General features: G+C 37.3%; 1 protein-coding gene across 3 annotated transcripts in view; it reads right to left on the minus strand.

Annotated features, from left to right (window-relative positions):
• Positions 1-3,917: 3,917 nt before the first annotated feature.
• Positions 3,918-13,816, minus strand: part of PDE5A (phosphodiesterase 5A) — a 132,276-nt gene continuing 122,377 nt past the window's right edge. For all 3 annotated transcript variants that reach the window (XM_006153103.3, XM_027773672.1, XM_027773671.1), the window contains exons 19-21: positions 9,492-9,566; positions 8,298-8,381; positions 3,918-6,219 (exon numbers count right to left, since the gene is read on the minus strand). In XM_006153103.3, coding sequence (XP_006153165.1) covers positions 6,082-6,219; positions 8,298-8,381; positions 9,492-9,566 — 297 coding nt within the window. In that variant the 3' untranslated portion in view covers positions 3,918-6,081. The remainder of the gene's footprint in view (positions 6,220-8,297; positions 8,382-9,491; positions 9,567-13,816) is intronic.

A 13,816-nucleotide genomic window follows, 5' to 3' on the forward strand; every position in this document is an offset into this window, starting at 1 on the left:
GCCCATAAAGTAGTTCATGTCCCCACTACATTTTATTTTACATGAAATTCTCTATTGATTTTTTTCAATTTATTTTTCTGTAGCTACTAAAAATTGCTTTTAAAAAAGCAGTTTTATTCATTCCTTATGGCCAGTATGGGAAGGCCTGCTTGAAATGCAACTAAAACTCTATAGTGCCCTCTAGTGGTGAGAAAATCTAAACCACAGTTTTATAGTCTAGCTTATGCTTTACCCTTTCCCCATTGGCTTTATGAAGTAGGCTAACCTACGTACTCTGAAGGTTATGAAGAGGACTTCTCTAGTGACACAACAGTGAAGTTAGAGCCCCTACATTTAATCATACCTCCACGCCTCTAGACTAGCAGCACTGAGACAAGTGGTGTCTGGGAGCTTGTGAAGAAGTTATCTCATTAGCTGTTAGCATGTGAACAAAATTAGGAATGCTAACTGTAAAAAATCAACAAACCCAGTCTACTGAGTGAGGGGACCCTTGTCTCTAATGCTTCTAGGTAGCCCACTTAGTCCAATATGAACAGATTTGGGACCTATAAAACTTGAAATTCAAAAAGAGAACTAAGTACAACAAACACCTGCTTTGAAACTAAACAGGTCTGGGCTCTAAGCCAGCTCGTGCTATCTGGTAAGTATTTAACTTCTAAGCCTTAGCTCCTCATGTAGCAGGAGGCCAGTAATAATCACCCTTCATGGAGTTCCGGACTTGAAGTGAGAAAATGGATGGAAAATATTGCCCTCAAATTGGTAGCAAAGGGTATTAATAAAAGGGAGATTATTATTGTGAGGAGACTAGGTAAGGAAAGGAATTTATTTTATTTATTTATTTTGCTAGAGAGCATATGCAGTTGCCAGAGACTGAGAAATAAGGAGAAGATAACGCACTCCTCACAGGGAATGGTCACACTGCAATTTCGTCTACATCTTTCCCTACTTTCAGGAATTTAGCGCACACGCGCGCGCGCGCACACACACACACACACACACACACACACACTTGGTAAGTTTCACTGGGTCTGGGACTCCAACCATGGGTAGGCCATTTGGGATCTGGCTGTTCCAACCACTAGGCCATGGAGCTGGCCTAGAAAATTATTTTATTAAGCTACACTTTTCTTTAGCTAATAGGATCACAGGTTAGATTTATTAAATTCTCTTGAACTTTGGGTGCATTCTCTTTGCCTAACATCTGAAGTCCCCAATTAATTACCCACTCTTAGAAGTCAAAGTCCTCTAATAATCACACACTATTCAAAACTACTTGTTCATTCTTTTTATTTTTACAAAGCATGGCAAAATGAGGAAACAACTGACAGGTGAAGAATTTGCACAATTAAAAACCACCCTGACCATCTCATGATTTCACAAGACCCAGAGATGGATAAGTGTTCCTTTAAAATGATTTTGTCGTAAAAGCATCATCTGAAATGATTTGGAAGACAGGAAAGAAAAATAAAACCAACATTCACAATTATTCAAAATGACTTAAAAGCTAAACATAATATACATAGTAACTCCTTTATCCTAGTATAAAAATAGTGCCAGAAACTATATATTTGTTCAAATATATTGAAAAGGTATAAGAATACAAATAGATATTAACAGTGGCTAGTGATGATTCATAACGTTCTCTCCTTTTAAACTGTAATAGAAATTTATATTTTCAACTATTTACATTGCTTTCAACAACATTCATTAAGACACAGGCTTTTGATGAGTATATGGAAGGGCAAAGTGAGCTTTTATACTTTCTTCTTCACTCTCTATGTTAGAGCAGAAGGGGTCCAAGATGACACACTCTATTAGTCCATGAGAACTCTGGGTAATGCCTACCCGGGTAGCTTATGTGAAAATCTCTATACAGTGGGATATGTGACTCCTTATATAAGGTGTTCTTTAGCTATTATTGGATTAAGTGATTCCTACTTGCATGAAGACAGGGTGTTCACTGATAGAGTGTTAATAATTTCAGGTAAAGAAGGTGCACAATATGTATGTGACAGATGAACATGAAATTGATGTGATATACTCTCCATGTTTTCAAATTAAATTGGTAGGATCTGAAGTCATGAAGTCCTGTCCCCAGCACCTCCTGCATAGACTGTGAACACCTACCTTGAGGTCACTGCTGAACAAAGTACCTTCAGGAGGCAGGAACTCGATAAAAGGTGGATTGATGCATATTTGACACTGAGCAACTGAATTATTCCACCTTATTTTAATTACATGTTCACAGGAAAGGATGACAATTACACCCACCTCCCACCCCCACATCTTAAATCAATGTTTTTTAACAAAAAGAAGAGAAAAGTAAAAACAGATAGTACTGCTTGCAATGGCCTAAGTTTTTAGAGTACAGTTCAGTGAAAAACAGGGAAATTGAAAATCACATTGGAGCAGGTCTAATATTTGTGCTCTGTGCTGAAAGTAAAGGCGCTCCACTGCTAGGCAAGAGTATATCTCTGACCAAACTATTTCCTCCCCAAAGCCTATATTCCAGGACATTTTCACACACTTGCTTATTGTCAAGTTAAAAACAACTGTTATTCAGAATCAAGAGATCAGCAAGGACGACATCATCACCACGTTTGTACGTAGAGTCTAGAAGAGCTCTGAATCCCACACTCCCCAGTGGGAGTGTAAAGGTGAATACAGAAACTGTCATTTGTCTTGGCCTTGGAAACTCCATACGAGAAATGACACATGGGATTAGAGCGCCTGCTCTCTGGCCCACTCCCATTTGTGACAGTGGTCTCCAGGGCCCATTGGGGCTTATAACATACCTGTTCTGTGATAACCTCCAGAGACGAAACCTTTACCCAAACATAACTCCTTTAAAAGTCCAATTTGTCCAGCCACAGAGAGGCTGAGTGACTTCAACAAGTTCACACAAGATTGCAATTGGCAAAGATGAGTCCTTTGAAAAATCTAAGGTCGGGCAATTTTATAGACATCTTGTAACAAGTCTCTAAAATACTGGGGACTCTTTTGTGACTTAAATTGATATTAAATGAATATCATGTTACTCTGTTATAACTAAACAAAGAATTTAGAATAAGAATAACTTCTCATGAGTTAAGCGTAATATAAATATATGGTATGGTGACGAAGGACTATATGTATTTTTTTCCAGCTTAAGTTCTTAAAAGGAAATGTTCACTTAAGAACAAAAGCTTGGATTTGTTAATGGACCATAGATAATTCATCATGTATAGAATGATTTTCCTAAAAATTAAAATAATATTTGAACCAATTAACCAATCTTAAATTTCTTCTGTGGGAACTAAAATATACAACAATAAGATACATATGGCATTGCACAACTTCTTTGAATGTCTCAACTAGTAAAGTAAAATAAACTATAATCCAAAGGCAAACCAAACAATATCTAACTTAAAAATACCTTCTTGCAGGACCAGCAATTTATGTAATGGCTATGTCACTGGACTCCCATGTAGTCAACCACAGTTCGAATCCTGGACTCGGTGGCTTAAACTCACGCTGGGTGCATATGCATGCGTGCCCAAGATCCCGAGAGGAGAAAGGAGGAGAAGGGATTGCAGTGTGGCCATCCCCACTGAGGAGTGATTTCTCGCTTTCTGTCTCTCTGTCTCTGTCTTTCTGGCAAGTGCATGCGCCCTATAGCAAAAACCTCTTCAAAACAAAACAAAACCTTCTTGCAGTACCAGCAGATGGCATAATGGTTACATCGCTGGACTCTCACATAGTCAACCACGGTTCAAGTCCTGGACCTGATGGCTTAAAACTCACACTGGACACATGTTTGTGTATGCCCAAGATCCCAAGAAAAGAATAGAGGAGAAGGAACTGCAGCATTGTCTCGCCCCCTCCGGGGGGCTGTTTTCTCTCTTTCTGTGTCTCTGGCAAGCACATGAGCCCTATAGCAAAATCTCTCTCTAAAAGAGAATCTTCTTGCGTGTTAAAATATAACATAAAATCCTCTACACACAACCATATCTTTAAAAAAAAAAATTCTCAGTGACATATATTAGAGGGATCTAAACAAACTACTAAAAGATGTGACTACATTTTTTTGGCATAATTGCTAAATCACAATGTGTGTGATAAAAAGACAGGTTTATTAACTGTTGCTCTTCTTCCAAGAGTTTCCCTATACTAAAGAATTATGTATGCATGCATAGATGTATACCAGTATGTAGACCCAATTATTATTTTAGTGACAGTCTGTGTAATTACACACCAGTGCGACCAACAGGCAACCTCATCAATTTCATCTGTATGACATAAAATAAAAATAAAATAACATCTTGACAATATTAATATAAGTATCATAATGATACTATAGGGAGTAGTAAACAGTCAATAACTTCTGAGAATAGCCGTTACCAATACAAAGCAATACAGTTTGTTTTGTTTTGTTTTTAACTTGAATGGTGAGAATAAGGACATATTATTGAATGTGCTGAATTTTAGGCAACATTTTTTTAAAAAGGGATATGAATGGGAAATAGTGTTTTAATAAAAGGTCTTCAAGAATGCTGTAATACCATGCCCCGAAGTAATTTTAGTATCCAAATTAGTGATGGAAATATAGTGATTGAATATCTTTTTGGGGGAGTGGTTGAAGGGTTCCTAATTAACAAATTAGACAAACCTCTCTTTTCCTATTCTCCCCAAAGCCAAACATTTCTGCATAATTGGAATAGATTTTCCTTTCCTAACCCAGTTGCTTGATTCATTATTTACCTCTGCAATATTGACTAACTATGTTTAGGGACACACATATGCAATAGTAGACTGGTCTCTAATTCTAAGACATTGTTAGCAGTACTAAAAACTGTGGAAAGGAATTCCACTAACTCCACCCTAAGGGCAGTGTTAAGGGAACATACCCAAACTTCCGTGATTCTGGGCTGATCTGTCCTTTAAACTCAAACATGGCAGCTTCTCAACTACAATCCATTATCTATTCAGGTGTGTGGTTTCTCCCTTGCAACTCCCTTGAATTTATTTTGTAGCCCTAGTATTGAACAAAGCTCTTTGTGTTTATATAATTTAAACTTTTTTTTTTTTCAATACTTGGCTTGACAGAAGAAAAAGATACATTTTGTACTCTCTCATCCGTAGTCATATCCCACTCTAGGTCATACTCTAATGATCACTTCTTTCTCACTTTCCTGTTGATACTTAAGCTGTTAATTTACAAATACTCTCTGTAAGGAGATGAAAGATGAGAAAATTATTCTAAGATGTTAAATATTTAAAATGCTGACCCTCAGAGGCATGTTCCAATAGAACATTTCTCTCTGCTGGTAGACACCCATGGTCTTCCATTTCTGGAACATGCTCATCCCTGAATAACAGCAAGAACTACAATTTCTCCTAAGATTTTCCCTGTGTTACATCAGATAGGTTGGACTAAAATGAATTTATAGGTAGTTTTAGACAGTTTTAATACACCAAATGAGAAAGTTCTGCTTTGCCTGTTCACTGACAAAAACAGCCAATCAATTTTAATTAATATGATTTCTTTACAGTACTGCCTCACAATCCTCTGCTTTTATTTTGGACTGCCTTGACTTTTTATTAAGATGTTTGTTGACAAATATACCCCTTTTCCTCTTCAAATCCATTCAGCTGGCGTTTTTCTCTATCCAAAAAAGGCTTTAAATGTCACAGAATACATTCAAGTTGCTCCCAACCTACTTTTGAGTGAGATTCCAAACATTCTTGAAAAGACTGGTGATGCTGAAAACACAAAAACTAATTATTTAAAATCCCCAAGCAAAAAACAACCTCAGTGCAAGAATGCCACTTGCACATTGCAGTACACAAAGTATCACAAACGGCGCTCTGACCAGTGTGCTAAGTGGGTGTTGTTGATTATTTCGGTTCAGTGGCATGAAACAAATATACAGAAAACATGGAATAGTCCCTCAAAAACATTTCGTGTTATGCTCTCAAAAGTGCAAAATAAAAATACAGCAGTGGCAAAGTATACACCAATCTGTAGGATGCACGGCAAAACCAGGCGTACCGCAGAATTCACCGTCTCTGTAAACTTGAACTCTGCAGGAGATGGGCCACTCAGTTCCGCTTGGCCTGGCTGCTTTCCCCATTAATCAGTGTCTTCTCCTGCTGTTCGGCAAGGGCCTGCCATTTTTGCCTGTTCTTTCTGCAGCCATCCAGCAAAGGGAAGCAATCTTCTGATACATGGGTCAGGGCCTAGAGAAAAAAAAAGGATGCCGACAACTGGATGGATGCCAGGAAGCCAGCCCTCTCCCACAGGCCTGCCACTGAGGGCCATGTCCCACACTCAGTTTCCCACCCTGGGGTTTTCACTAGCTGTGTGAATACATACAGGGTCGTTTCTATACGATTCCTCTTAAACGGTATAGATAAGGAGTACATGCTGGGAGACAGAGCAAAAGCATACTTTCCCAAACATCATTAAGCTGTGTAGACAGATTGGCGTGGATCTGCTTTTTGGGAAAACTATTCATTTCCTTTCTGTGTAGTACAGATGGCTCTCTAAATGTGACTGCTTTTGGGAGCTGCTTAGCTTTTGCGTTTTTCTACACAATGGCCTTATATAATGTACTTAGATTCTTATCCAAGGTTATAATAGCAATTAGTTTATAATTTAGTGTGGCATTATTATTTACCAACTCTAGTGCCATAAAGATTGAGCTACGAGAATGTTCAATGCAGACTTCTGTGTAACAGAAACTATGCCAATGACTTACATCTCCAACAACATGAGCATATTGCATTAGTATTTTTTAACAATTAAAAGTGTCAGAGAACCACACTCACGCAGAAAGATGCGTACTGGGATATATTGTGGATTGTAAAGAACGGTTTTGATTAAATAAGAATATGGAAATGTCATAAAGCGTACACTCTAATGTCTTAACATTAGTTATCTGGGTAGTGAGATGAGTGATTTTATCTTGTTTTAGCTCCTCAGTATTCTTTGATTTTTCTACGATAAAAGACTTCTGTAATAAGTAATGTTAAAAACACATATAAATATGACAAAATTTTCAACAGCAGAACCAAATCAAATGAATGCTTAAACATACATGAAATGAAGAAGGATAAAATCTATAATGGGTAATTTGGTGAATCTTTTAACTCCATTTATAGGGATAGGGAAAAATGAGAGAAGCCATTAGTATTTTCAACTGAAGAACTCGTCATCTGATCAATAAGGAGTGCACCTATAATGGAAAGAATGAGATGCTCCAGGGTGTCTGAAGCACGGCCCTGAACATGTTTCTGAGGAAGAAGGTGTAAGCAGAGTAGAGAATCAGGTTGAGAAAAGGGGGGAGAGTTGGGGCAGAGGTGCAACGCCTGGTGGCTTTGCCCTCCGTTCCCTTAGGTGTGTCTCCTTTCCTTTCCTCTTCCACCTATCCCCTGTAAACCACAGCTTCTTTTATTGAGGTCTTCGGATGGAAAGAACCATGGGCTAGGAGTGAGAATGGCACTCCAGGTACAATTCACCCACTAACTGCCTGTTTGGGATGAATAGTTCTACTCCCTGGAGGATGGACTTTACAAATCAGTGACTGAATCCATGAAATGTCTGCTCTAGAACATTTTCTAGAATGTCTTCTGGTTTTGACAGCCTATGAAAATTACTCCATGAGGAATGTTTTTTTCCAAATAATGAGAACTTAAAACCATTGCCTGGTTAGCATTTTAAAGACAAGGACAGTATGTAATTTTTGTACTCTAAGCTGGTATAATAGATATTTTAAAGAAAATCTATTTACTTAAAAAGCACAAAAAGCCAGCCCAACAGATGTATGAATGGGAACCTGCAATATTATTCTAGTCACCTCCTTTTAATACTTGTGCACATTTTCTTAATAATATAAAGCCATGTTATGACAGTGAAAAAAAAAAGCTGGGTAATTATTTTTTCTTATGTAGGCTTAATTTGGACTTCTAAAAGGGTATGCTAATGCAGAATATGCATAATATACTTTGATTCTTCTTAGCATCCTGTAAATCATTCTACTAGACCCTGCACACGGTAGGCACACGATAGTTAGTATATGATAGGATATACATGGGATGAATGAAAATTTTGAGAAATAGTAAATATAATACAAAATGTATTCCTTGTGCAGTCTAAACATCATGTTTATCAGTAAAAGAAACAATACTGAAAAAAATATTTTTTGTTTCTTGATTTAGATGCAAAAACAATGTGCCTCATATTCATCTCTTCTTTATTCTATTCAGGTTTTAATTCACAACTCAGTCAAGCAAGCCTAGTGTTTTCATATAAATACCTCATACAGTTGCAAGCAGATGGCATCTATGAATCCAACTTGCATACTTGGGATTTTGTTTTTCTTCTCTCTGTTCATTAGATCCTGAAAATACAAATACAGACACACAAGTCTGCATTTATCTAAAGAACACAGTGAAAACTGGCTCTGAAAAGATAGGTGAACCTAGGAAAGTCAGAGATAGTAACAATACCCCTCCGTGCAAGCACACACACACACACACACACACACACACAAAGAACCTATGCTTCATTTCCAGGAAACTCATTTCAAAAGACAGAAATAGTTTGGGAAGAATCCTTTTCTTGCATGTGAGATCCACATACTATAAAATGGCAAGACAAGAGGACATGAAAGGCTGGTTCCATAGCCTAGCGGTTAAGGGAGCTGGATCCCACATAGCTGACTGCAGTTCAAATCCTGGCCCTGGTGAATTATAAAATACACTGAATATGTGTGTGTGTGTGCCCTAAATCATGGCAGGATGAAGAAATGGAGGAGAAGGAATTGTAGCATTACCACATCCCACTGGGAAGTGCTTTCTCTTTCTCATGAACACATGTATCCTCTGGATATTTAAAGAAAAAATTTTGCAGAAAAATGATATTAACGTGTAAGTTTATTTTGGTGCAAAAAAGTTTGGAATTCATGCATAACTTTTTTTTTTTAAATGTTATATGAACGTTTTGAAGACCCTCTCCTAAGGTATTAAGAACCTTTAAATTCTGTGTCTTTTAACAACAATACTGGGTATTTAGCATCACAAATAATGAAGAAAGGCATGCAAAAGTGTAACATAGATGTTTTTCACAGTGCTGTTTGTAACTGGGAATATTACAAGCATCATTACACCAGAGCAGTTGGGTATAGTACACTTCCAGCTACTTTGTATAATTATGGTAACTAACACATAGAAGAGCATCTGTTAGAATGACAAGTGATTTATGATATTTAAATGGAAAAGGCGTATTACACTAAAAATGATACAACATAATGCCCCCAAGAGTCGTTTTTGTCCTCTTTTGTATGCTTTTGCTTTCTGTAATAGACATGTATTATTCTCCTAATAAGAAAAGAAAGTTTTAAAAATGAGAAATATACTCCTAAGGGAAGATCTCACAAAGCTTTAAAAGGAGTCTACAGTTAAAAAAAATACATTTGACTAATTTCTTACCAATAAGGTCTCATACTTACAGTGGGCTCTATGTTGAGTTCTTTTCTCTCTCTGTCTCCTTGATCAAAAAATTCAGTTGCTACAAGTTCTGCTATCTGAAATATATAACAGACTGAGTTTGGGCAATGAAAAGCATATGGTTCTTTTTTAAAAAAATAGGTATTGATTATTCACATTTAATCACATTATGTCTTTACAGTGCACAATATGGGCCTTTCCCAGCATGACAATAGTGCCTATCAGTCTTGACAAAGATACCACCATATACATTATTATCAGCTAATAACTTTTCATCTTGGTGTCAATTAAATGTATTGTTTGCTTTTTCCCTGTTCTCCTCTCTCCCTTCCCCTATTACCCACCCCTTTCTACCCCCACACCCTGTACTATCTCTAGTATCTACAGTTGCCCTCCTGATATGGTGCCTTCCAGTTTTTCAGTTTCTACTACAGAGCACAGACATTTGGTTTATCATTCTTTGAAAAAGAAAGATTTTGAATGAAGATAAGAAAATCTATCAGTTCTATAGTTTTCCAACCATACCCGTCCGTATAATTAGAGAAAAGCAGTAAGGAGTAATAGACATATTTCATGCAGTTTAAGTGTCTGACTAAGTACAAAGTGAGAGCTTGTTCTTCAGTAACAAAGCATAAAAAAAGCAACATGTCATTTCAAGTTCACCAAGTAGTGGGAAAACTGTGGGCCTATCTGTATGCATAATCAATAAGATATTTACTCTGCACCTGTTAATAAAAGGTGCCGTGGAAAAACAAACATGTCAAACAGGTCCACATGTTGCAAGTAGTTGATATGCTTTCTTTCTTTTAATTGATGTTTTTCCTTTTCTCCTTTTAAAAATTTTCCTTACATGGGACCAGCAGATGGTGAAATGGTTATGTTGCTGGAACCCCATATAGCCAACCACAGTGCAAGTCCTGTACCCAAAGTCTTGAAACTCATGCCAGACACTTTGTGCATGTATGCCCAAAATCCCAAGAGGAGACTGGAGGAGAAGGGATTGCAGCGTGGCCTTCCCCCTCGCCAGGATGTGTGTGTGTGGGGGGTGATTTCTCACTTTCTGTCTCTCTGTCTCTCCAGCAAGTACACATGTCCTATAGCAAAAAAACTCTAAATTTTTTTTCTTACGATATTTTTGTTGTTAATAAATAAATGGGTTGTTTATCCTGTAAAGTTGCCAACGGCTTGGATTTTATGGGTTGCATTTCTGTGATGCCATGTGACAGGTTTCTCCATGTCTTGTATTTCCACACACTGGCAGCGAGCTCTAGAGGCTTGCTTAGATCGAGGGTTTGATGTTTCCCTCCCGCACTCATGGTTACTTCGCTGTCAGTGCTGCGGTAATGCTGTGGTTGCCTGCTGTGATGTTTGTGATGTTAGCAATCATTTCATGATCCCGGCCAGGTCCACTAGAGTCAGGACCGAACAGGGTAATATTCAAAGCCAACACTCCTTCCCCCCTGGTTCACTGAAATAGCATAAAGAGAAATGCCCCACATTAATTATTAAACTATACTTAAAGCATAATTTGAATAAGAAAAGCAGGGAAAATGTTTGATTTTTCCGTACTTCATCTGTTTTCCAAATAACTTGATTCTGAGGCATCCACTAAAGGTGACTATGGAAGGTTTTGTTTTTATAATTTTGAACTCCGGGGGCTTAAATATTTAAAGTAATTTAATCCTTATAAATGCTCAGTGGGTTCTGTTTTGGCCAGTGGAAGCTGATTAAATTAGCTCGTCTTTTCTTTAGACAAAAGCCTTTGACAGCCGCCTTGCTCTGTAATGGGCCAGAACCAGCCTAAATGACAGAGACCTGGCGCTGACCACTATTTAATGAGTTTGCTTGGAGGACGCGTGCTCGGGAAGACTGAGGGGCCTCAGGTATGAACCCTGCTGTAGGGAGAGACTGTGGATGCTGGCGGCACCAGAGTGACCAATCAGACAGCACCAGTTTCAGTAATAGACCAACAGGACTGCAATGTAAACTGACCAACATGACCTGCGCAAGTTCCGATCCTTCATTTGCATACAGGAAGCTAGCTGAAAACTTGAGAGGAAATGTACTTCTCTATAAAAGCCCATCTCCAAATAGGTTCAGGGAAATAAATGGCTTTCTAAGCAGACCTAGCTGTCTCCTGATGACATCGGCTATAATAAAGCCTTCCTCCTCGTGAAATCCCCTGGTTCAGAGTTTGGCTTCTCGGTTGGCAAGAGATTGTTTCTGATCCTTACCTTTCTTGGTTCAGAAACACTTTCTGGAATAACAAGATACTCTTGACGCATCTTGTATGCTTCCTGCTCTATAACTGCAATCGACCATTTCTTCATGGAGGCCTAGTTCCTTTAAAATGAGGTATTTAGAAACCTCACTCTGGGTACTAGTTTTGTTCATTACTGGATCAGTTATTACTTTGAAGCCCTTTTAGGGGACAGAGCTAGGGCACAACCTAAGCTTATTCAAATTTCTAATTTGAATTTAAGACTATAAGAGTCCTGAATAACCTCACCCACCTTTATCTTTCCACTCAAGCTGAAAATACTAGTTCAACAAATACCAATATAATTTCTTATTTGCTTTTATTCCACAACACCCTCAATAGTGAATGAATATCAATACAAGTTTGCTACAAGTAATACAATTATTAAAACTTTTTTTTTTTTTAGGGTACATCTCACTAGAGAAATGGTCAAATTACTGTTTTAATGTTATTTAGAATGAATTTGTCCCTCTCTGTGTGGTTTTACAACCCAAATCAGGTTTGTTTCATTTTACTTCCTCAGTTTAATGATTTTTTTAATATATTAAATTTTATTCTATAACTAGACAAATGATTAAGATGATTTCAAAATTAATTTGCAAAAGAAATACATGCAGGGCCAGTAGGTGGTGTGGAAGTCAAGGCACTGAATTCCCACATGGCTGACTCCAGAATTCAAGTCCTGGACTGGGCAGCCTGAAAGGCACAATGGCAGCATGTGCATACATACCCAGGAGCTGGAGGAGAATGGAGGAGAAGGGACTGTGATGGCGCTGCCCGATGGGGTGACTTCTCACTTTCCCTCTCTCTCCTTCTCTCTGTGTCTCTGGTGAGTGTATGTGCCCTATAGCAAAAACTAAAAAATGAAAAATAGGAGGAGAAGAAGATAATGCACACAAAACTCTAGCTTTTATAGCTATTCCATCAATCTTATTCTTTCCTTCCTCTATAGGAAACCGTTAACTTTTTGTGTGTGGTTAATTTTTTAATAAGTAAATATGTATTTATATTCATTATTTTCCCCTTTGTTAGATAAATGGTAGCATATCATTCATATTTTTTCCTGCTTTGCTATTGTTTTCCACTTAAAAGTCTTCATAATCACTCCATAGTAGTAGAGAGGCCATCTCATATCTTTTAACAGTTACACAGAACTCGTTGTATAAAATGTACTATAATTTGTTCAGTTAGTACCCTACTGATGAATATTTGAGTTATTTCTAGTCTTTGCTATCATAAATAGCACTAAAATGAATACCCTGGTATAAATATCTTTTATATTTCTGTCAGCATATCTTTGGGCTGAGATTCCTAGAAGTGAGGGTCAAGGCATATGTAGACTTATACCCTTCCAATGGGTTATCATATTTTACATTCCTTGTTTTCCACAGCTTCTCCACCAGAGTATGTTGGACTTTTGGAGCTTTGCCAACTTGACTATTGAGAAATGGCATCTCAACAAATTTTTAGTGCAGTTGAATTTATATACTGTGAATTGCACAGATCACAAGTATGATAGTTCCAAGTATTAACAAATATATGCATGTGTATATATAAATAGCCATATAACACACACTCCATCCAACATAGAGTATTTCCATCATCCCAGAAGGTGCCCTCATGCCCTTTCCCAGACATTCTCTGTCCCTTTTTTAACCTCCTCCCCCCCACAACCACTATTATAATGTATCTTACCATAGGTTAGTTTTGCCTTATCTAGAACTTTAAATAAATGAAATCACAGTATGTATTTTTTTTGCATCTGGCCTCTTTTGCTCAGCAAAAGTTTATAAGAATTAGCTAAGATGCTGCATGTACCAATGGTTAGTTTATTTTTAGTACTGAACTGTATTAAATGATGAAGTTATAGTCTACATTATATTAAACAATTCTGTTGACAGAGCTATTTTAAAAGTCTTTAGGAATAAAGCTATTAGAAGATTCTATACAAATCTTTTTGTATCTATATAATTTTAATTTGCATTTTTAAAAAGAATTATTTATTTTATTTTATTCATTCATTTATTTTAATGTGACCAGACACACACATACACACACACACACACA

Source organism: Tupaia chinensis, unplaced genomic scaffold (genome assembly GCF_000334495.1).
Source record: "Tupaia chinensis unplaced genomic scaffold, TupChi_1.0 Scaffold000362_1, whole genome shotgun sequence".
NCBI lineage: Eukaryota > Metazoa > Chordata > Mammalia > Scandentia > Tupaiidae > Tupaia > Tupaia belangeri.